This window comes from Hipposideros armiger, unplaced genomic scaffold, assembly GCF_001890085.2.
Source record: "Hipposideros armiger isolate ML-2016 unplaced genomic scaffold, ASM189008v1 scaffold_204, whole genome shotgun sequence".
Classification (NCBI taxonomy): Eukaryota; Metazoa; Chordata; class Mammalia; order Chiroptera; family Hipposideridae; genus Hipposideros; species Hipposideros armiger.
In genome coordinates, this window is record NW_017731554.1 from 2161101 (window position 1) to 2183563 (window position 22463).

Here is a 22463-nt window from a genome sequence, read left to right on the forward strand (position 1 = left end):
CTGTTGTTCAGCATCTTAGCTGTGGAGGGCAGTGTCACTGTGGCCCTCATATGTGGGATCCCAGCGGGGGCCCTCTGGCGTCCCAAGCCAGCTCTTAACCAACACGCCACTCAGACGGCCCAAAACCTATGTAATTTTACTAACCATTGTCACCCCAATAAATTTTAATTTAAAAAAATTGTTATGCAATTTTTATAGGTATAGAAAGCTTAAATACCTTTAATGCTGTGGGTTTCCAATGATTTCTTTCCTTTTGTATTTTTCAGAGAAATGTTACTTGCAGTCTTTTTTCCTTGAGAAAAACAGTAAGTACCAAGTTCTATGCCTTTCAACATCCTGATTCTTAAATTCTTCAGAAAACGGGTAGTAAGTATAAGGATACAACTTTATATGTTGGCATAACTTTCTGAATTGAATACCAACACCTCAGAATCCACCCTATTTATCCAGAGAAAAATGCCTAAATTCCTGTAACATGTTGAATAGCACTGTGGAAATTAGAATCTCTGATAGTACAAATATGTTCTCTTTAGAGACCTTTTCTTGCTTCTGAACTCAGGCTTATTCATCCTCTAAAGAGATCAGAGGTTCCCTGCAGCCATAGCTAACTAATTCCCTCTCTGATTATTTATGAATCTGATTTATAAAGTTTCAAGACGGTACGTATTTGTGTTTACCTTCCTACTCTATCAATCTTTCAATCTTTGCCCAATTTTATATCAACATTATTATAAAACATGATAAAATTATTTTGGATTGAATTTGACTTTATTTTCTTTAGAGGGCACAGATGTCATTGCTGAAACCCTAAAGATTCAGGAATCTGAAGAGAAAGAAAAATATCTCCAAAAGGTAAGCCAATGTTTCAGAAGGTCATCTAATTTTCATTTCACTTTCTAAATAATCCCAATTATTCTTTTTTAACATATGTATGTAAAAACTTTCTACTTCTGGTGTGTCTGCTTGAGCAAATGGAAAACCTTTATTCAAATTTTAATTGAAGATTAAAAAATTATATTAAACTTTGGCTATTCTCAGTCTCCGCAAAAGCCCAAGTATGTATACGAACAACAGAATTAGAGGGGAAAGATAAGATTCACAGACTTTTCATCCAGTAAGGCCCCAAACTATATACAGTGTTTTAAGAACAGAAATAATGTAAGAACAGGAAAAACTGAACAGAATTGACTGTCTTAATATGTCCAAACTAAATGATCAGAGGAATGACTCTGTCATCTAGAACCATTTTTACTAAAGGCTGAAATTAAACACATTGGTATTGTCAAATAAACTGAACATGTCCTTTTTTCTCTTTTTTTGGCAATATCCTTTGTTTGCTTTTCATGATGCAGTCACAGCCTTTAATTCAGCAATTAATGCAGTGATTTATAGAAACATTTTGTTTAGTTAATGGACAAATTCCATTCCTATAACTGTTCCTGTGCTATAAAAACAAAGACAGAGGATTCACTTTGGCCTACTGTCTTTAATCACTGGATATATTGGCAAACTCTGAAAGACTTATCGGGAATTCTACATAAATTACAGAACAATGCATTTGAGTTTGCTGATCATGTTAATTCACTTTGTGGACTATTGGTGATTCCTCCAAACAAATTAAGTGATTAGAAATAGTCAGCATTTTCTTCCCTCTTGAGGATATTAGGTACTGTATATGTATACCAGGACTTAACAGGAGGAAGGCAGCCTAAACTTCAGTGAGGTAAAAATCATTAAAAATTGACTTTTTCAGTATTTTTTGAGTTAAAGTTTCATTTAATTTCATTTTGGGGAGGTATTAGAAACAAAAGGTTAAAGACAAACTGTTATCAATTTGTATCATCTATTGTCAAACAAGATAATATGATATGAGTTACAGGTGGGTGTTCTGCTAATGGACTATTATATTAGTAGCCTAAGAATTGTTTGGGGTTTTTTTTGCCTCAGGGTCTTCTATTAACTTACTGATTACCTTATTCTACAGGTATTTGTTGAGAACCCACTCTGTGCCAAGTACTGTACTAGATGCTGGAAATGGAAAGAAAAGATGTGGTCCCTAATCTCAAGGAGTTTACAATCTAGTGGGAGAGACAGCCAATTAAAGTCAATACCTATAAGATTTAATTATGATAGATGTATGCACATAAACTATGAGAACATACTGCAGAACAACAAAATCAAGCTTAAGGAATCAAGAACTCTTCCCAAAGGAGCTGAGTTGCAAAGACTATAGAGTTGACCAGACAAAGAGGATGCAAAGCAATTCTCCACACTAGTTATCTTCCTACAACCCAAATCCAATTATGCTGCTGTCCTACTGTATTAGTCTTCTCAGGCTGCCAGAACAAAATACTACAGAAAACGGGGCTTAAACAACAGGATTTTATTTTCTTACAGTTCTGAAGCCTGGAAATCTGAGGTCAAGGTGCTGTGTGAGTTGGTTTCTGATAAAGCCCCTCTGCCTGGCATAGATGGCCACCTTCTCACTGTGTCCTCACATGGCAGAAGTAGAGAGCTCTGGTGTCTGTTCCTCTTCTTATAAGGACACCAGTCTTACCATATTAAGGCCCCACCTTTATGACTGCATTTAACCTTATTACCTCCCTAAAGGCCCTATCTCCAAATACACATACAGTTAGTTACACTGGGGAGTTAGGGCTTCAATATAGGAATTTTGGGGTGACACAATTCAGTCCACACACCTACTTTCAGTTTTTTCCATGGCTCTCCATTTCTGTAGGATTAAAACCAAACTCTTCAGCGTGGCATTTAAGTTCCTTTCCAATCTGACCATAACCTGACTAGCTTCTCCTATCATTCTCTCCCCCGCCCACAATGTAATCTACTCTGTACAGTTGGTTCTCAACCACCAAAGTGGTACATGGGTAAAATATAGTTTTGCTAAACCTAAACATACACATTATTCTGTGATATCTGCCAAATTGTACATTAAGTTAAGTGGGTCCTGCATTGCAATATAGAAGATTCTATTTTTGAGCGTAAAAGAGGCCTAACAAAACAGCAAGCCAGCGGGAAAGAATGTTCCTGAAACTATGCCTTGTGAGTATATATAGAGGAGAGCTTAGTACTGCACAACACAGTTCTCTTCAAACAATACCATGATGCAAAGAGAAACCAAGAGAATCCTGCAATAACTGAATGCTCTTATAGACATCCTCAGATATTACTGTGATGTAGCATTCCTAACAGTCAATTTAATGAGTGCATGCCATGTGCTATATACTAAGCTGAGGAGTTTACATGTAGCTACTCATATTCTCCTTAAAACAGCCTCATGCTGATTATCCCCATTTGATCAAACAAGGCTTAAATGACTTTCCAAAGTTCCAACAACTAGAAAGTGATAAAGCCTGCATTCAAAGCCTGTATCCTAACTCCAAAGCCCATGACACTCATTGTGTTGTAATGATTGCTGGCCATGGCATTGTTCAGGTGTGCTGCCAAATATCTAAAATTCAAAACTGCAGTATGAATACAAGTGTGAGAAATACCATTCCCAGCTCTGCAGGACTATAAGCTGTTTCTTCAACCTGCAGTGCATGTTTATGTCTCTACCTAAAATGCTCCCCCCCCCATTTACCTTCAAGGTCAAGCTCAAATGCCAGGTTCTCTGTGAAGGCTTCCCAGAAGTGACCTGGAGACAAGTAGATGAACAACTTCCTTCTCTATGCTCCCATAGGAGGTCCCATATACCTCTCTCCTAGTATTTATCACGGTCTCTGATCTGTGTTACAGGTAATTGGGTATGTTTCTGTCTCTCCTGCTAGATTACAGGCACCATAGTACAGGGGACTTTGGAGACAAAGTGGGTTTGGAAATCTAACTCTGCCGCTTACTATTTGTGTGACTTTGGGCAACTTATTAAACCCCTGTGAGGTTCAGCTTCCTCAAATACAAAAGGAGGCATGATAAAAATATCCACTTCATAGAGTTGATATAAGATGTAGAGTACCTGGCCATAGTTTGTTTGCCCTAGACAAATGTTAATTTTCTTTTCCTCTATTAGGAAAGAGGTTATTTCTTATTTGGCTATCCCCAGTACCTTTTCAGTTATTGAAACTCAAATATTTGTTTATTGAATAAATAAATGAATAATTGAATTAATTAATCTGTTTGCAAGTCTGCTTTAGGACCATTTTAGTACATCACCTCTCTCCTCGGTTTTGTGTTTATCTCATGAGTCTATATAAGATGAGAGGAAAGGTGACTCCCTGTAATTAGTAAAACATAGTATCTATTTTTGAATACCACTGTTTTTCTAAGTTTATAGTACTGTCTCTGCATTGCTACCACCACCGTTCTAGAGTTTTTATCTTTAACTATTGTAATAAAACATTTATAATGATCTATTTAAGAGAATCTACATGTTTTGAACATCTACATTCATAAGTAAATTCCTGGTATAATTTTTATTTTTAAATGGGAAAAATATTTCCCATCAAGTCTTTTAAAGATTTTTTCTTCCAATATCTCCATAAAATAAATGAAAATCTAAAAACTTATTTTCCATCTCTCCTAAAAGCATCTTTATAGCTTTTTCTCCTCAACTGACATTGATTTTTCAGTTGTTGAAATTTTTGAAACTTTAATGTTATCCTTCATTTTGGAATGTTTTCCAGGTATACATTATAAATGCTTTTGGTTAGTGGACAAAATACTATTAATCACAACTTCTATTTCTGTGATGGATGTCCATGGCAGAAAATCAAAAACAATTGAGTCTGTCAAGATTAGATGGCTTACTCTGTCCATGAAGGGAAACTTATAGCACTATACTGGACCATTATTCTTCCTTTGAGAATTCTAAAGTAGTCTCAAAACATTATAATAAATGAATAGTCAGCTCATTCTTTGAAATCATAAAACTAATTTGCTTTCTAGTTTTGCCACCTTTAAGAAAGCTTTTTAGATGATTATCTCTTTATAAAAAGAATTATAAATGATTCTTTTGCTGGGAGAAGGAAAAAGAGATGGGAGCAGTATTTTAAGGTATATATAGATGACATATTTGGAAATGTCCATCTGGAATCAAAGTTTTAACAAGAGGGAATATAAACTAAAAATTTTTACAAGGAAGTTACTCAATCTGCACATCAACATCCCAGATAAACTCTTTATTAGGAAGGGGTTTTAATCTGTCTTATCACACATTCTATACAACCAATACTGACCATAGTGTAAGCCTAACTCAGCTGTGAGTTTGCTTTATGGAACTGCTTTGAACCAGAAGCAAATTGTGCTATGATGAGGACATTCTTAGAAGAGGAAGAATCTAAGAAGCTTTGCAAAAGTGTATTTTTAGGCACTGAATCATGAAAGTGGAAAACTTTAATGTTATCCTTTGTTATCCTACACTTTGTCTTTTATGTCATCTATGGTACCACTTTATTTTCAAACATTATTTAATCTTGGGGAACGTTTTCAGTTGATAGATGACAACATCTATCTTTGGTAACATCTACAGTCCATGAAAACATACTTGGGAAAAGGAATGAGATTTGGGACCAAATAGTTAAATTCATTGACCCAGAGTTGGATAAAGCCATGCCTCCAGATGCATCTCATTGTCTTTTTTCCAAATATCTGTAAACTTCATCTTCTATACACATTCACCTTAAGAACAAAATTAAAACTCGAGGTGCAATTGGACAGGGACCCATACAGATTATCTGCTTATAAAACATGGTTGAATGAAACTATTAAATGCAGAATGAAGCAAAAAAAAGGTTATGTGTTTTTAAAAATAAATACAGAACTAACAGTTTGACTCCAGTTACATGAAGCCCTATTTTTCAAATCGGTAAACACTTTAAAAGCAGTGGGGCATGCAGCACTATTTACAATAGCCAAGACTTGGAAACAACTGAAATGCCTATCGGTAGACGACTGGATTAAGAAACTGTGGTACATTTACACAATGGAGTATTACTCAGCTATAAAGAAGAATGAACTCACCATTTGCAACTATATGGATGGACCTAGAGAACATTATGTTAAGTGAAATAAGTCAGTCGGAGAAAGACAAATAGCATATGACCTCACTTATATGTGGAATCTAAATAACTGAATAAATGAGCAAAGTAAACAGAAATAGTCTCAGGGATATAGAGGAAAAACTGATGGTTGCTAGTTGGGAGTGGGGTGGGGATGAGGGAGAAGGAGAAGGGATTAGACAGCATAAACTGGCAACTACAATATTGCCACAGGGATATGAAAGACAGTTTGGGGAATATAATTAATAATGTAAATATTTTGTAAGGTGTCAGATGGGCACATGTCTTGTTAGGGAGACCACTTCATGGACAGTGTAGAGGTTTGATCACCGCACTGTACACCTGAAGCTGATGTTGAATAATATTGTATGTCAACTATAATTTATATATATATATATATATATATATATATATATGATCACAGGATGTGGAGTATAGTGTGGGGAGTGGAGTCAATGGAATTGTAATAGATATATATATATATATGATATCGGGGGTGGGGGTCAGTGGACTCGGGGAGGGGGTTGTCACTTTGTAAGGGGTGAAAAGTATAGCTATTGCATTGTTTTGTATACCTGAAACTAAAAAAAAAACCCAACAAATAGGGCAAATCAGATAGGATTTATTGAAGAACTGGATTATTCTGTGAGTCAAATGACTCAGAAAAGAATCATGACATACCTGAAATCAAAAACCATAACTGCCTGTTCCTTTTGCCTCTATCAAAGGCAAGATGAAAAACCTGTGGGCAGGCTATATTGGAGCCAGATAATAAAGTTAACAATTTATGTATCAATATTTACTTCATCATTTTATCATTTTTTTATAAGTTATGTTAGTCACATGAAGTGTGGTGAATGCCTGCAGAGCCTGAGGTGATACAGTCATTTGTCTATTTGGCTCTTGAGATTTTACAGTTCCCCAAGCCACTGTGTTGGTAATATAGTCAATCCTCATTTTTCACGGGCTCCATATTTGCAAATTCACTTACTAGCTACAATTTATCTATAACCCTCAAATTAAGACTCATGGTGCTTTCATGGTCATTGGTGGATGCTAACAGAACAGTAAAAAATTTGAGTTGCCCAACACACATTTCTAGCTGGGGCTGAACAAGGTGATGCTCTGCTATCTTCTTTCAGCTCTGATACTACGAACAGATTTCCTTTTTGTGGTTTATTTAGAGCCACATTTTCAGCTTTTTAAAAAATGATTTTGCTGTTTAAAAATATCCTCCTAGTGCTGAAGTGCTGTCTAGTGTTACCAAGTGCAAGAACTTGTGATGTGCCTTATGAAGAAAATATATACATTAGATAAGCTTTGTTCAGACATGAGTTATAACTCATGGCCATGAGTTCGATATTGATGAATCAACAATGTATTTTAAATAAGGTGTCTTTAAAGATAAACACACATAAAACGAAGTTATATATTGAGCCATCAATGAAATGTGGCCAAAGGCAGGCAGGAACCTAGGAGCAATGATTCAGTATTTGCTAAATCAGCATTCACAGCAACTTTATAAATCATAGCTACTGCGAGTGAGAATTGACTATACTAAATTGGTTGAATCATAGTTTAATATACAAAGTCTTTCACTATCTGCCTCCTGTTACACCTCCTCAGCCTCATTTACCACCATTCCCGTTTAAGTGCAATTCACACTATACCCATTTTGAACAACTTGTAGTTCCAAGAACCCACTGTGACATTGAGCATACCATTTCTTCTACCTGAAAATGCCTTTCTCCCATTCTTCCCATGTAGCTAATGCCTACCTGCACTTAAAAACCATTCAATGGTCACATTCAAGTCTTTTCTTACCCTCACATATGCCCCAGTCTGATACCAATGCCCCTCCCTTTGTGTGTCCTTAGGACCCTGTACATTACCATCTTAGCCTTGACATAAGTACTGTGGTGTATTTCTCTTGCAGGTTCTACATTCCTTAAGGAAAAGGATCATGACTTCTTAGACTTTATAATCACAGGGCCTGACAAATAGTAGATGATCTCCTAACCTAACAAATAAATGCTTACAAATGAATAAATGGATGATTTAACTTATCTCAACCAGGATCCTGCATGATAGCCCAGTTCCTCAAGCTAGATGGCTTATGAGGGACTCATGTAATAGGAAGACAGTTCAAAATAGTATTGACCAAGACTCAGAAGCTTCACAGACTCATAGGTACTGAACAGACATGTAGTCAGTTGTGCAAAAGGATGTTGCAAGCAACACACAAGAGTGAAAATATAGTCCATAGGTCACAGAAGAAAGTCACAGTAGATGAACATTGTATGTTCTTTGAAGGAAGTGATATCAGGAAAAGGCAAAAGATAGAAATTTAAGGTCATGGTGCCAAGGTTCAACAGCATGTAAGAGAAACCTTGACATAGGAATTTGGATACAGGGTCAGGACTGGAAACTAAGACACTGTCCCAGAGTAACTGGGATTCTGTACAAGGAAACAAGACAAAGAATTGACATGGGACAAGACAATATTCCATATACCAGAACTTTGGTACAAGAGAGAGTCCTGTCTATACAAAAGAAACAAAGTCTTAGAAGCATATACCCTTCCCCCAAACTACAGTCACATTGCTAAACAATTGTGTTATTCCCTAGTGCCATACCCAGGAAACTACTTTAGAGTCATTGGTATACAAGACAAACAAATTGACACAACTATGGTAATTTGGGGGATGGGGGCAAGCCAAAAAACATTGTTCAAAAATCAATTTACAGTCGATTCTATTGTTGAGATAAACTCTGTTAAATAGCTTTTTTTAAAGGCATGTTTTCATTGTAACAGTAATTCAGTAATTATTAAAAAAAACTTAGAAGTTATTTAGGATAGTACAGTAGTCCCCTCTTACCCATGGAAGATGTGTTCTAAGACCCCCTCCCCAATAGATACCTGAAAACTTAGATAGTACCGAACCTTATCTATACCGTTTTTTCCTATACATACATACATACATACCTATGATAAAGAGCAATTTATAAATTAGGCACAGTAATAGATTAACAACAATAATTAATAATAAAATAGAACAATAATAACAATATACTGTAATAAAAGTTATGTGAATGTGGTCTCTTTCTCAAATATCTTATTGTACTGTACTCACCCTTCTTCTTGTGATGATGTGAGATGATACAATGCCTACGTGATGAATTAAGTGAGGTGAATGACTTAGGTATTGTGATGCAGCATTAGAATACTATAAGGGTTACTTGGTCAATGGAATAGTAATAGGTATGTATGCTATGGGGGGGAGAGAGAGACAGTGGATTGGGGGAGGGGAGTTGTCACTTTGAGGGGTAAAAGTATAATTAATAATGTTGTAAATATTTTGTAGGGTGTCAGATGGTCACATGTCTTGTTAGGGAGACCACTTCATGGATGGGGTAGAGGCTTGATCACTGCACTGTACACCTGAAGCTGATGTTGTATAATATTGTATGTCAACTATAATTGAATATATGCATAGTCACAGGATGTGGAATATAGTATGGGAGTTGAGTCAATAGAATTGTAATAGATATGTATGATATCGGTGTGGGAGGGGTGTGGGGCAGCAAATTGGGGGAGGGGGTTGTCACTTTGAGGGGTAAAAAATATAGCTATTGCATTGTGTTGTACACCTGAAACTAATTTTTTTTAATTAAAAAAAAGGTTTACTTGAACACAAGCACTGCTATACCATGACAGTCGAACTGATAACCCATATACCTAAGTGACTAACAAGAGGGTATCATGTACATCATGAGTACCCTGGGCAAAGGGATGATTCACATCCCAGGTAGAACAGATTGGGAAGGCACAAGGTTTCATCACGCCACTCAGAACAGGATGCAATTAAAACTCATGAGTAGTTTATTTCTGGGATTTTCTATTTAATATTTTCAGCCCAAAGTTGACTGAAGGAACTGAAACCATGAAAAGCAAAACCACGAATAAGGGGGGGACTGCTGTATATCTAAACTTTGAAACTTTCATTATAAAGGATAAATTTTTAGACTCTGAGTAAGTAAAAACAGAAAGGAAAAAGATTGTGCTAGGGACTGGAGTACAACAATGAACAACAAAAAACATGTTTTAAAGATACAAACTCTGCCCTTACGTGAAACTTGCAATCTAAACAGGGAGACAGGAATTTATGAAAGAATTATACATGAAGTTAGGAGAACGTTTAATGGGGAAATATTGATCCAATCAAGTGTATCAGGGAGGATTTCTGCAAAGATTAAACTAAAATTTGAAGGAAGAGTGGGCATTATTTAGGCCAGGAGGAGGGGGTGGAAGGAGCCATAGGTATTCCAGATAGAACAAACAGCCATGCAAAGACCTTGTGCTTTGAAAAGGCAGAGCTCATTTCAGAAGCTGAATGGGCAGTGTAGTCATGTGAAGGTTAGGCAGTAGTAAGGACAATAAGAAGCCATGGAAGGGTTTTAAGTCAGAGGATGATAATATCAGTTTTGTTTGAAAAAGTTCAGGAGACTTAATATGGAGAATGGATTGAAAGTGAGGAAACCAGAGTGGAGGCGATTGCAATCATCCAGTTGGGAGGGGATGGTAGCTTGGATTAGAAAAAAATAGATAGATTTGAGAGATATTTAAGAAGTAAAATAGCTAGGACTTGAGTAACATATTGGATATGGAAGGTGAGGCATAGCAAGGTATCAAAGATAACTCATAGTTTTCTGGATTGCTTAACAGGATGAATGGTGCCGTTTTCTGAAACAAGGAACATTAAATGAAAGTCAGGTCAAGTGTTGAGGTTTTTTTGGAGGGGGGAAGGGGTTAAAAGTTCAGTTTAGACTTATCCAGTTTGAGGTACCTTTAAGATAAGCAAAGAGAAGCGTATTCAAGCTGTCAAACAGGTCTATGAATATATGGGCTAGAAAGGTATGGGCCAGAGATGAGATAGAGTCCTCTGGATGGGGAATTTGCCACCCCCTCCTTCTTACATCCTAATGGGCAAGACAAGAAAGCTATATCTGAAAGATGAGGTCAGTCCCATTCACCCATTCATCATATCTATGTAACCATCAACTTGATGAAAACCTTATGTATTTGTTTGCTAAGGACAAGCCTTGATAATTATTACAGACTGAATAATCAGTAGTATATAATTCAATCATATATAAAAGTATCCTTCAAATATCTATATTTAATTTAAAATGTAATGTTTATTTTATACTCATTTTTTCAACATTAAAATTTAAATCTCACTTATTGCTACTTTTAAAAACGTGCCTTAAAACAACGTTAAAGCAGTTTTTAAAAATCACTTACACTTTTACTTTCATACATTTGTTCTGTGTAAATGTTTTAAAACAAGAGCTATGCTCTTCAGGTAATTATTACTGGTTTTCCATTAATATATATGTAATAGAACTAAGAAAAATAATGTATAACATAACCAAGAAGATACACATTTTTCTTCTTCAAAACAGATAAATTCATATTTTATTGAAACCTACATTTAAGAAAAAAATATATCAACTCCCTCTTATGTAATGACTGATATGTTTTTCTCATTTTAGTAAGCTGTCATTTTTTAAATGAAAATTATATATGACAGAGCTGGGAATTGAGCCAGGATCAAGCAATTTCCAGTAGGTATGGAAAGGTGCTTAGATATGCATTTTTTTTTCCTGCAAGTCAGACTTCTTCCTCCTTCCAATTAATAATCCTCTAGTATCTTTCATCAACTCTCATGGATTACTGCATTAGGTCTACCTTCTAAAAATCAGATTAGTGCTAGAGAAAGCCTTTTCACTGATTATTAGTCTGCCTTTTAAAGTGCATAGTAGATGGTTTAAGGTCCAACAGTTCTGTATCTTATTATTGTAGATATACAAAATTTACTGTTTGGAAATTGTAGAATCTACATAGCAGATTTCAATTAATAGACACAGGGAATGGTATTAAATTCATAGAGGAAATTTATAGTTGAAGTATTCTGTTGTCAGAATCAACAAGCTACAAGGTCCATACTGCCTTTTGGAATCAATCTCAAATGTGACACTTTTTACGAATATGTACATAGTTTTACCTCAAGCCAATAATAATTCTCACCTTTCTCAAGATTGTGTTTCAAATAGAGAATGGAATTTATGAAGGATTTAGACTCTGTGTAGAATAAGAAGTAAAATTCCTTAGTGATCCTATTGGACATTTAACTCCCAATCATTGGCATAGAATTAAAAATTAAATTCTGGAGCCATAAGAAAAAAAATTAGATAATGTCCTCAATCTTTGTGAAACCATAGAACCTTGGTTCTGTTTAGGTAATATTCTAAATTTAGAGTGTAATTCCCATTTTATAGTTAACTTGTAATCAAAAATCCTATCATAAACATTTAGTTGACATTAAATAAGATCATAGAAAGCTCATCAATTTACAAGTACCACCATAATTCAGCTATAGTTTACCCTTTAAAAATTTTTTTTATTTTTCAGTTACTGTTGACATTCAATATTATATTAGTTTCAGTTGTACAGCATAGTGGTTAGACATTTATATAACTTACAAAATTATCCCCCCCAATAAGTCTAGTCAGGTGGGTACTTGTCTAGTCTAATACCCACCTGACACCATACACAGTTATTACAATATTATTGACTATATTCCCTTTGCTACACTTTACATCCCCATGACTATTTTGTAACTGCCAATTTGTACTTTTTAATCCTTTCAACTTTTTACCCAGCTCCCAAACCCTCCTCCATCTGGCAGCCATCAGTTTGTTCTATCTATGATATTCCTCATATAAGTGAAATCATATGGTATTTGTCTTTCTCTGTTTGGCTAATTTCACTTAGCATTATACCCTCTAGGTCTATCCATGTTGTCACGAATGGTAAGATTGCATTCTATTTATGGCCAAGTAATATTCCATTATATATATATAAGTGTCCATCGATAGACAAATGGATAAAGAAGTGATATGTGTGTGTGTGTGTGTGTGTGTGTGTGTGTGTGTATATATATATATATATATAAAATATCAAACAGTTCTGTTTGTTTAGGTGTAGGTGTACCAAAATCTCTAGTATGTGTTTGAAGCAGTATAGCAAAAAAAGCATATGGAGTCAAACAGAACTGGGAGGCCAGATACTAGTTAGTTAAGTGACCCTGAGGAAAGTTGTTAATTTTTATGTGGTTGAGTTCCTTCTATCTATAAAGAGGTAAGAATAATAATATCATCTACCTCACTATGTTAGGATTAAATGAGTAATCCCTCACATAGGCCTGACATCCACAGTTACTCAACAAAAGTTTGTTTTTATCTTCTCTGTGTTCCCTTTTTTTTTTCACCCATAATTGAAAAACTAACATTTTAGCAGGTACGAAATAAGCTTTAGTATTAGATTAAGTGCTTTGACCAAATTGGTAAATCTCCAAGGGTGATGAGTAGATTACTAAAGGCATGGTCACCCAAGTATCCATATCCTGATTAAAAGACAGGATCAAAATTGACTTGCTCATACTGTTAAAGAGACTCTCAGGATGTTTTCCCTTAATCATCTTTATTTATAAACTGTAAAAATAAAAATTACCACTGAAGACATATTTTGGAATTTCAACTATGGAGCAAAAATGTGTGGGCAAAGTTAATTTAACCCTTGCAGGTAAATAAAAAGTAATGGAATTTGTCATAATGCCTCTCTACAAGTGTAGGTTAAGAAGTGAATATCATAATGATTCTAAAGGTCTGGATCAGTGGTTCTCAACCAGAACCCTATCAAAAATCAAGTGTTAAGGGAATGTTTTCAACTACACACACTCTTTGCAGCAGTTCTTGGAAACCTAGAAAAAGACTCTAGTGTAGACACGAACTTACTGAAGCCAAAACGCTATTAGAAATAGTAAATAGTACAGCAAGTAGACCCAATTCAATACAAAGCAAACACAGTTGATGAGCTAAATGGTGATTAAAATTAGTGAAAATGATTAATATGGCCATAATCTACATGAGTATCATACATTTGATTTGCTTGTTTATTTTGTTTTTGTATTTGAGTAAATGAGATGGGCCTGTTTTTTATTTCTTGAAATAGTTTGGTAAGTTATTTTTTTCTAGAAAATTGTCCTTTTCATCTACATTTTCAAATTTATTGGTGTAAAGGGTTCATAGCGTTTTTTAAACATCTGTTTAATCTCTACCATAGCTCTAGTTATAATCCCTTTCATTTCTAATCACTTGTATCTTTTTTCTTAAGTATTAATAATTATGGCAAAGAATTGTCTATTTTAAGTCTTTTCCAAAAACCAACATTTGGCTTTATTATCCTCTATCATATTTTTGGGTTTTATATTATTAGCTGATTTTTATTACTTCTCCCTTCAATTTTGGTTAGTTCTTGCTTTCCTTCTAACTTCTTTCCCTTTTCACTTGTTTCTTAATTTTCCATTTTATCTCTTTTCTAATGGTAATCATTTATAGCTATAAATACTTCTCAAATTACTATTTTAGTTACGTCTCATAAACTATATAGTATTTTCACTATTATACCATTTTAAGTGTTTTTATATTTATACTTTGATTTACAGTTTGTCTCATGAATTATTTTGAAGCATATTTTTAATTTTCAAATGTAAGAAGTCTTCTTAAGTTACCTATTTTTTATTTCTAATTTAATTATATTAAGGTCAGAAACATAGTTTCTATCTTCTACTAAATTAAGTTTAAATACAGCTATCTTTATGCCAAGGTCCTCAATATGATACCTTTCAACTGTCCTAACCTTTATACCCTTATTCCCCAAAACACTCATTTTATCCCTGTCAAGCCAGGCTTATCACTATCTTCAAGCACCTTTAAGTTCATTTGTACCTCTATGTCTCCATTTATTTTTAATTGGACGGTTATTTTCTTTTCATCACTGAGCACGCTTTTTGTATTATGATCATTAAACTAGCCCACTGCTTCCCTAGCTGCCTTTCTCCCTTTGGTGCATTATTTTTAAATTCTTAGAAAACTATTTTGCAGCTTCTTTAATTCTTCTAAAATGTTTACATGTTTTAAATTTTTTAACTCATACTAAGATTCAACAATGGGTTTGTATAAATATTATCTCCTTTTGTGTGCTTTTTTCTTTTCACATTTTCTGATGTTCGTGCCATGAGCATATATTGTATTTATATTCAATGGTAAGAATAAATAATTGTTTAAATTTCCATTTGAATTAATATATTTCTCCCAGTGCTTCTTAGTCTGTTTTCTTCATGTGTTTTTTTCCTTTCAAACCATCTGTTCCTCTTGCTATATAATAATATTTTTGAGAACTAAATACATAGCACATAAACTATAAATCTTTTACTCACATTCTCTTTTAATCCTCAGAACAATTCTGTCTGAGAAGCATTATAATTATCTCTGTTACAGTTAGGAAGCTGAAGCTGAAACATGTAAGTGACTTTTTTAAAGTTACACAGCTAAAATATATTGGGTTGTCGGAAAAGTCATGACGTATTTTTTCTATGTTTTTCGTTGCAAAAATGCGTCATGACTTTTCCGACAACCCAATAGTAAAGGCAGTTTGAACCTGAGCCTATCTGACAATGGAACCAAGATGCTTAACCACACTATACCACACTGGTGTCAAGAGTTTCTAAATTCTCTAGATATTGGGATGGTTGCCAAGTAACTGAGCAAAGAGCTGATTTTGGAATCAGAGCAATACTGCTCTAAGATATTCTTAAGATTAAATTCAATAATTCAGCTTTTATACTACGGTCAAGAGAAATTTTCTTTTGGTAATGTAGCTAGGTAATCAGAGAAATAAACACTACCATGTGCTATTTTTGATGAATGTTTCAGTCAAAAGATTTCAAACATAATACAAGGAAGAAATGCGTTTTTCATATGAGAACTGCATCTTAAGAAGAAAGGACCTTTCTTTTAAAGTCTGGTATGTATTAAGAGGGTTTTTTTATACCTGAAGATTAACTAAGGAGAAAGTTTATAATATACTGGAGAATTTGTAGACAGAGGAATTTGCACTGCATAACTCAGAGCAAATAATATCTTAGATATCCCTCCTTTCTCCCTTCAAGCTCTATTCACCAACTCACCCATAGGTCAGGGGTTGAACCATCAGAAATCCTCCATACCTGTACACAGGTGAACTATCCATTATTCTCTTCTTTTTCCCACTCTTCCAAATTTTGAAAGCATTGAAAGAAAAAATTTCTCTCATCATCATCACCACCACATAATATAATAGCTACCATTTACTAAATATCCACCATATGCCGTGCATTAGGTTAAGCAATGTTTGTATGATTTCCAATTTTCACAACAATCTTCTTTATAGATGAGAAATCCAAGATTCAGAAAAGGGGTTCTTTGATTTACCCAAGATCACAAACTTTTAACTTTTAACCTATGATTAGTGATTACAGTTGGAGGGAAGAAAGGAAGAGCCAGGAGGGAAAACTAAGATATTATTTGCCATTAATCACGCGGCAGAATTGGGATTCAAACCCAAATGTATTTGACTCCACTAATCTGTTTTCACCCAAGTTGTTTGGCTCTGAATAGCCCAAAATAGAGAACTAAGCAATTTAATCCTAGAGTGACACTAAAACTCATTATCCTTCTATGAGACATTAAATTTAAAAATTATCATATCCTAATTTCCTGGAATCAACTTTTTTCTATGATTTATTTTTTCAAGAATAGTATATAAATATAAATAGTATAAACAAAATGTATAAGAAAATATCCAATATTAAAATATTATATGGGGCTGGCCGAGTGGCTCAGTTGGTTAAGAGCATGAGCTCTGAGCAACAGGGTCACTGGTTCGATTCCCACATGGGCCAGTGAGTCGCGCTCAAGCTGAGCTGCCACTGAGCTGCCAACAGGTGGCAGGATGGCTCAGCTGGTTGAACATGGCACCTTGAGCTGAGCTGCCACGAGCTGCCCAGGGGTAGCTGGATGGCAACTGGACTTGGAGCTCAGCTAGCTGTGCCCTCCACAACTAAGAATGAAGGACAACAACTTGGCTGTTCCCCTTCCCCAATTCCCCAACAAAATCTTTAAAAATATATATACATATATATATATGTATATATATATAATAAATATAACTTCCAACGTCCTTTTAGTGTTATTTTTTAATTAATATATTAAATGATTTAAAATATCTTATAAAATTCCACTTATGAACACAACCAAAACACTATAATTAGAAATGAAAATTACTTTTTTGTTATGAAATTAACAATTAAATTATTTATCCCCACTGATAAGGTAAATTGTAAGGATTTTTCTCTTACCACTGAATTTATTTAGTTATCCTGGCAGAGATTTCTTAGAATAGTCAGCAATGTTTTGGTTCTGATGACATGGTTGTTTATAGTAGTTTTATTATTCATTCCCAGGAAACACATCCAGGAAGCAGAAATCAAATCATATTTGAAAGCTTTGTTTCTGGTGCATTATATATTATATTATATTATATTATATTATATTATATTATATTATATTATATTACTGATTAGACACTAAAATTTATTATAATACAAAAGAACCTGAAATAAAAATAAAAAATGAATTTTCTATTTTATTATTTTAGAATTATCTTGTAACTAAATATTTGTCTATTTTTATATTACAAGCATTATGACAACATAACTTCTTATGGCTATCCAATGGTTGCACAGAAAATAATCATGTAGTTTTGTTCATAGGGGATTTTAAAAACTAAGCTTACCCCTGTTTAATTTCATTTTCTAAAACTTTTTTTTTGCTTAGGTTAATAATTGCATATTAGACAGTGTAATGACTTCATTTATACTTCATGACTCAATCAATTCAATTCAAGAAAAATTCATTGAGTATAATATGCGAGGCACTGCTAAGCTCAAAGGAAGGATAAAAAGATAAATAAGACTCTGAAAGGGACTTGGTAGCAACTATGAGATAAAGCACGGAAAGTAAGATCAATACCATAATAAAGGTATGCTCATAAAGTGCTACATAATCACTGTATGGGAGCAATTGATTCTAATTGATTACGTGTAATGGAAAAGTTGGAAACAAAACTAACATTGAATACGTGCATTGAAAATATCCCAGGTCTTTATCTACAGACATAATTTTATTAAATCCATAGCAAGTTGACAGGTATTGCGAAACTTAGTTTTAAAAATACCCTGAATTTTTTTCTTTCAATAACTGATACATGATGCCTAATATTCAAGTAAACAGTAGAAATCTTGTCCCAAAATAAGTAAAATAAAAACTTTGTAGGCTCATAAAAGGCAAGAGTAATATGACTTGAACAGAGTGATGCAAAGCCAAGGCACTAGTGTACCTGGTCCCACTGCAGATCACTCCTGGCCCCCAGCATAGGCTCTTCCTCTCATGTGTCTCAGTGGAGCGTGACTGAGGTTTGCAGCTTCTCTAACAGGAATCAGGACAGAAGAATCATCTTGAAGAATCACTTAGCAATGCAGCAGCTTCTAAGGCTTTGCACACCATTTTCTCTGCCTCAAAAGCTTTCTACCCCAGCCTATCTTCACTGTTATCTGGTGAGTACTACTTTCAGGTCTAACCTTAAACATGACCTCCTCTGGGACATCTTCTCTTAGTCCCCCAACAGATACTTATGAAGTGTGATAAAAAAAAAATACAGTGAATGTTTAAATAAAAAACATTCATTGCAATAAAAGACACATTGTTATTAATCCCCCTCAAAATACTGACCCTTGCTTCGAACACACTTATTCCATCATTGTTGCCACTTTCTGAAGCAGCTCTGGAAGTCCTCTTTTGTGAGTGTCTTTAGTTGCACTGTCGTGGCTGCCTTGATGTCCTGAATCATTTTGACTTTGGGAAAGAGCCAGAAGTCACACTGTGCTAGATCAGGTGAATAAGGTGGATGAGGACATGCCGTAATGTTTTTATTTAACAGAAATTGCCATACCAGAAGTGATGTGTGACATGGAGCCTTTCTGTTGTGATCACAACATATGGTGAATGCTGCTGCTGAGTGTCATCCAATGGAAAGGCAGGGATCTTCAATACGGGAAGCAGCGCGTCGAACCTTAGTAACAGTGTGTGACACATTACCACTTGTTCAGTGCAGTCAGTCAGGTGTGAGCTACGGTTGAGAGAAGTGTGTTTTAAAGTGTGCCATAAATCATCCTCCATCATGACAACACTCTGTGTCACACATCACTTCGGGTAGATGGCAATTTCTGTCAAATAAAACATTATGGTGTGTCCTCATCTACCTTATTCACCGGATCTGGCACCATGCAACTTCTGGCTCTTCCCCAAAGTCAGAATGATTCAGGACATCGGGGCAGCCACCACAGCACAACTAAAGACGCAAAAGAAGACTTCCAGAACTGCTTCAGAAAGTGACCAGAAAGATGGGATAAGTGTGTTTGAAGCTGGGGGAGGGGGGCGGTTTGAGGGAGATTATGGCGATGTGTCTTTTACTGTAATAATTTATTTATTTAAACATTCATCGTATTGTTTGACCACACTTCGTACACACTCTAGTCTGAATTAAGGATCACTCTTCCGTTCTCTAATTGCACTCTATGCTAACCCCATCATAGCACCTTTAAAATAATTTACTTGTCTTTTTATCCACAAGTCTGCAATCACTCTGCAGGCAGGAATTGTGTTTTTTCAGTCCATTGCACAGTAATGTGACATCGTAGGTACTCATTGTGGATTCAAATGTGTCATAGAAAGTTATATTGAAGTCCTAACCCCCTGTGCCTCAAAATGTGACCTTATTTGGAAACAGAGTCATTGTAGATGAAATTAGTTAAGAAGTTAATACTGGAGTAAGGTGGGCCCGTAATCCAATATGACTGGTGGTCCTTAGAAGATGGCCATGTGAAGACAGAAACACACAGGGAGAAATCAATGTGAGAGTGAAGACAGAGATTGGAGCTATACAGCTGCAAACCAAAGAATGCCACAGATTGCCGGCAAGCCAGCAGAAGCTAGGAAGAAGGAGGAAGGCTTCCCCTACAGGTTCCAGAGGGAGCATGGCCCTCCCGACACCTTGATATTGGACTTTCAGCCTCCAGAGCAATGAGACAATAAATATCTGTTGTTTTAATCCTCCCAGTTTATGACACTTTGTTACAGCAGCCCTGGGAAAAGTTCAGTGCTCAGTAAATTGGAATGGACGGACGAATAACTTAGAATTTTTACCTGGCTATGACAAATCTATGTCTACTCTCAGTTATTTCTTGCTTCTAGCCTAATCTAAATAGAGCTTCTTTCATTTTATTTGACCATTTGAAGCTACAAGTTTTATTTTTCATATTCTTTGGTTTTTCTTTTGTTCTCAACCACTCCAGATGCAATTTTCTGCCTGGCTATCTCCAAAACTGAACATAACTGAATTCTATAAAAAAGTTTTTGTACCTGTATTTGCCTCTTTTTATATAGTCTATATCTGGATAAATCTTCATGCCTGCACTAAATTAGGTTTTTACACTTAGGAAAACTTACCTGAGAATGTGTATATTTGATATCTTAACACAGAGGAAAGGTGAGAGAATAAGGCTCTGTTCCATATGCAAGCTACTAAGAAGAGTCCTTCTGTTGTGGACTTAGGCGGTGGTATGCTGTTTGAGCTTGCTGATTTTTTTATCTTGCTATTGTACCACTTAATGGCAATTTAGTGTGGGGGTCAATAGCTTGGGCTTCATTGTCAAATACAGCTGGTATCAAATCCAGTTCTGCCACTTAATAGCTTGGGTAAGCTATTTAACCTTAGTAAGTTTCAGATTCCCCATCTGTAAAACAGGATAATAGTAGTGTCAAACTTCTGACTTATTATAAGAAAATAATGACACAACGTACATAAAGTTCTTAGCATAGTCCATATAGTAAAGTCTTAATAAAAGTTAGTTATTATTAGATGGGAAAGAAAAACCCCTTCCAAATATTTTGTAAAGCAGCACCTTTTGGAATAAAAACTGGATTGTGTTACAAATGAAAAATATAAATCTATCATGGAAAAAAAGTGTGTTAATTCTGCCAAAAAATACAAGAAGGAAAATGGGGAAAAAAATTCTACCCTCGATGGACACAAAGCTTTACTAACGAATCAAAAGACTGATCTAATTTTTTTCCCCCTTTAAACAGGCTAAAAGGAGAGATGAAATTCTTCAACTCTTAAGAAAACAAAGAGAAGAAAGGATGTTGGTGAGACTGATAATGGGCTATTTGGATAAGTCTATCTGGGACAACTTCGTTTGCCATAGTTCACTATGACAAATTCTCAGAGGTTTTATAGATTGACCCTTTAAATCTAGATACCCATGTTCTAGAGCCTTCTATATACTAAAGGGACTCAGGGTGTAGACATCAGATAATTTTCAATTCCTTGATAAAAAACAAAGATATCCCCAGAATGTGTAGCTCTGCTGGCATAGAAATAAGGTGTTATAATCAGTGGGCATATTGTCACATACTATAAATCTGTAGTATATCCATAGTATAACATGAGCTACTTCAGTCCTAATATTTGTTTTGCAATGATTGATCTTACTTAGGTCATACAAAAACAAATGCTAAATGAAGAGGAACAAACAATAAAAACAATAATAGCACCCTGTAAACTTATGAATGTACAAACACACATTCTCCTGAATGAACCCCAAATTCCCTAATCTGGAACACTTCTGACCCCACAGTCTCCAGATTTAAGAAGCTAGTCTGTATATACTCTGTGATAATTTTACCTCAGTGTCTTTTTTTCAAGTAAGTTCATTTTAGTCAGCGCCAGAAGTAAAACATTTCCTTTTTTATTTTTGTTTTGTTTCTTTTAGAAAGAACTGGTTTCTCTTCCTTATAAACCTAAGGCCAAAGTACACAAAGCAAAGTAAGTTTACTTCTGTCAAATATTCTCACCTTTCTAGTTCCCCCATAAAGAAGCACTTTTTCTTACTCACTTTGCCCCCTACCCTCAAATCTTCTAAAAACCCACCCTCTGTTTTACAGATTTCTTGCCTTGCATAAACTTTCTTCTCCTCATCTACATTAATGCTTGTGTGCCCACTTCCATATCTGGGCAATATGCAAGCACAAATATAAACAGGAAAGTATTGGTAAATCAACCTTGAATCTCTGTACACATTCTCTTCCCCTCCTTTCTCATCCTGGGTTATTGTATTCACCTGCCATCACTCCTTCTCCCCTCTCCCCTACCCACACCTTCTAGCCCCACCATCTTTAGCAAATCAGCGGGTCTTCTATTGTAGATCAGGGGTCGGCAAACTGCGACTTGCAAGCCACATGCGGTTCTTTGGGTATGTACATGTGGCTCTGAAGTAAAATTGAAAATGAAAATAAAACTATCATTTCACTTATAACATTTTTAAAGGATATTATTCACATAATGGTGATTTCATTTGTTTTATGGCTCTCCAATAGTTTTTAAAT

The 22463-nt window shown here is 35.1% G+C and overlaps 1 protein-coding gene across 6 annotated transcripts in view; it reads left to right on the top strand.

Annotated features, from left to right (window-relative positions):
* HOATZ (HOATZ cilia and flagella associated protein) overlaps positions 1-22463 on the top strand; it is a 41959-nt gene that overhangs the window by 16799 nt on the left and 2697 nt on the right. For 3 of the 6 annotated variants that reach the window (XM_019653617.1, XM_019653616.1, XM_019653621.1), the window contains exons 3-5: positions 267-305; positions 782-852; positions 1985-4164. In XM_019653617.1, the coding sequence (XP_019509162.1) occupies positions 267-305; positions 782-852; positions 1985-2233 (359 nt within the window). In that variant the 3' untranslated portion in view covers positions 2234-4164. Of the gene's footprint in view, positions 1-266; positions 306-781; positions 853-1984; positions 4165-21164; positions 21225-21850; positions 21904-22022; positions 22299-22463 lie in introns of those variants that run through there. The other 3 variants (XM_019653618.1, XM_019653619.1, XM_019653620.1) reach the window with 2 other exon arrangements.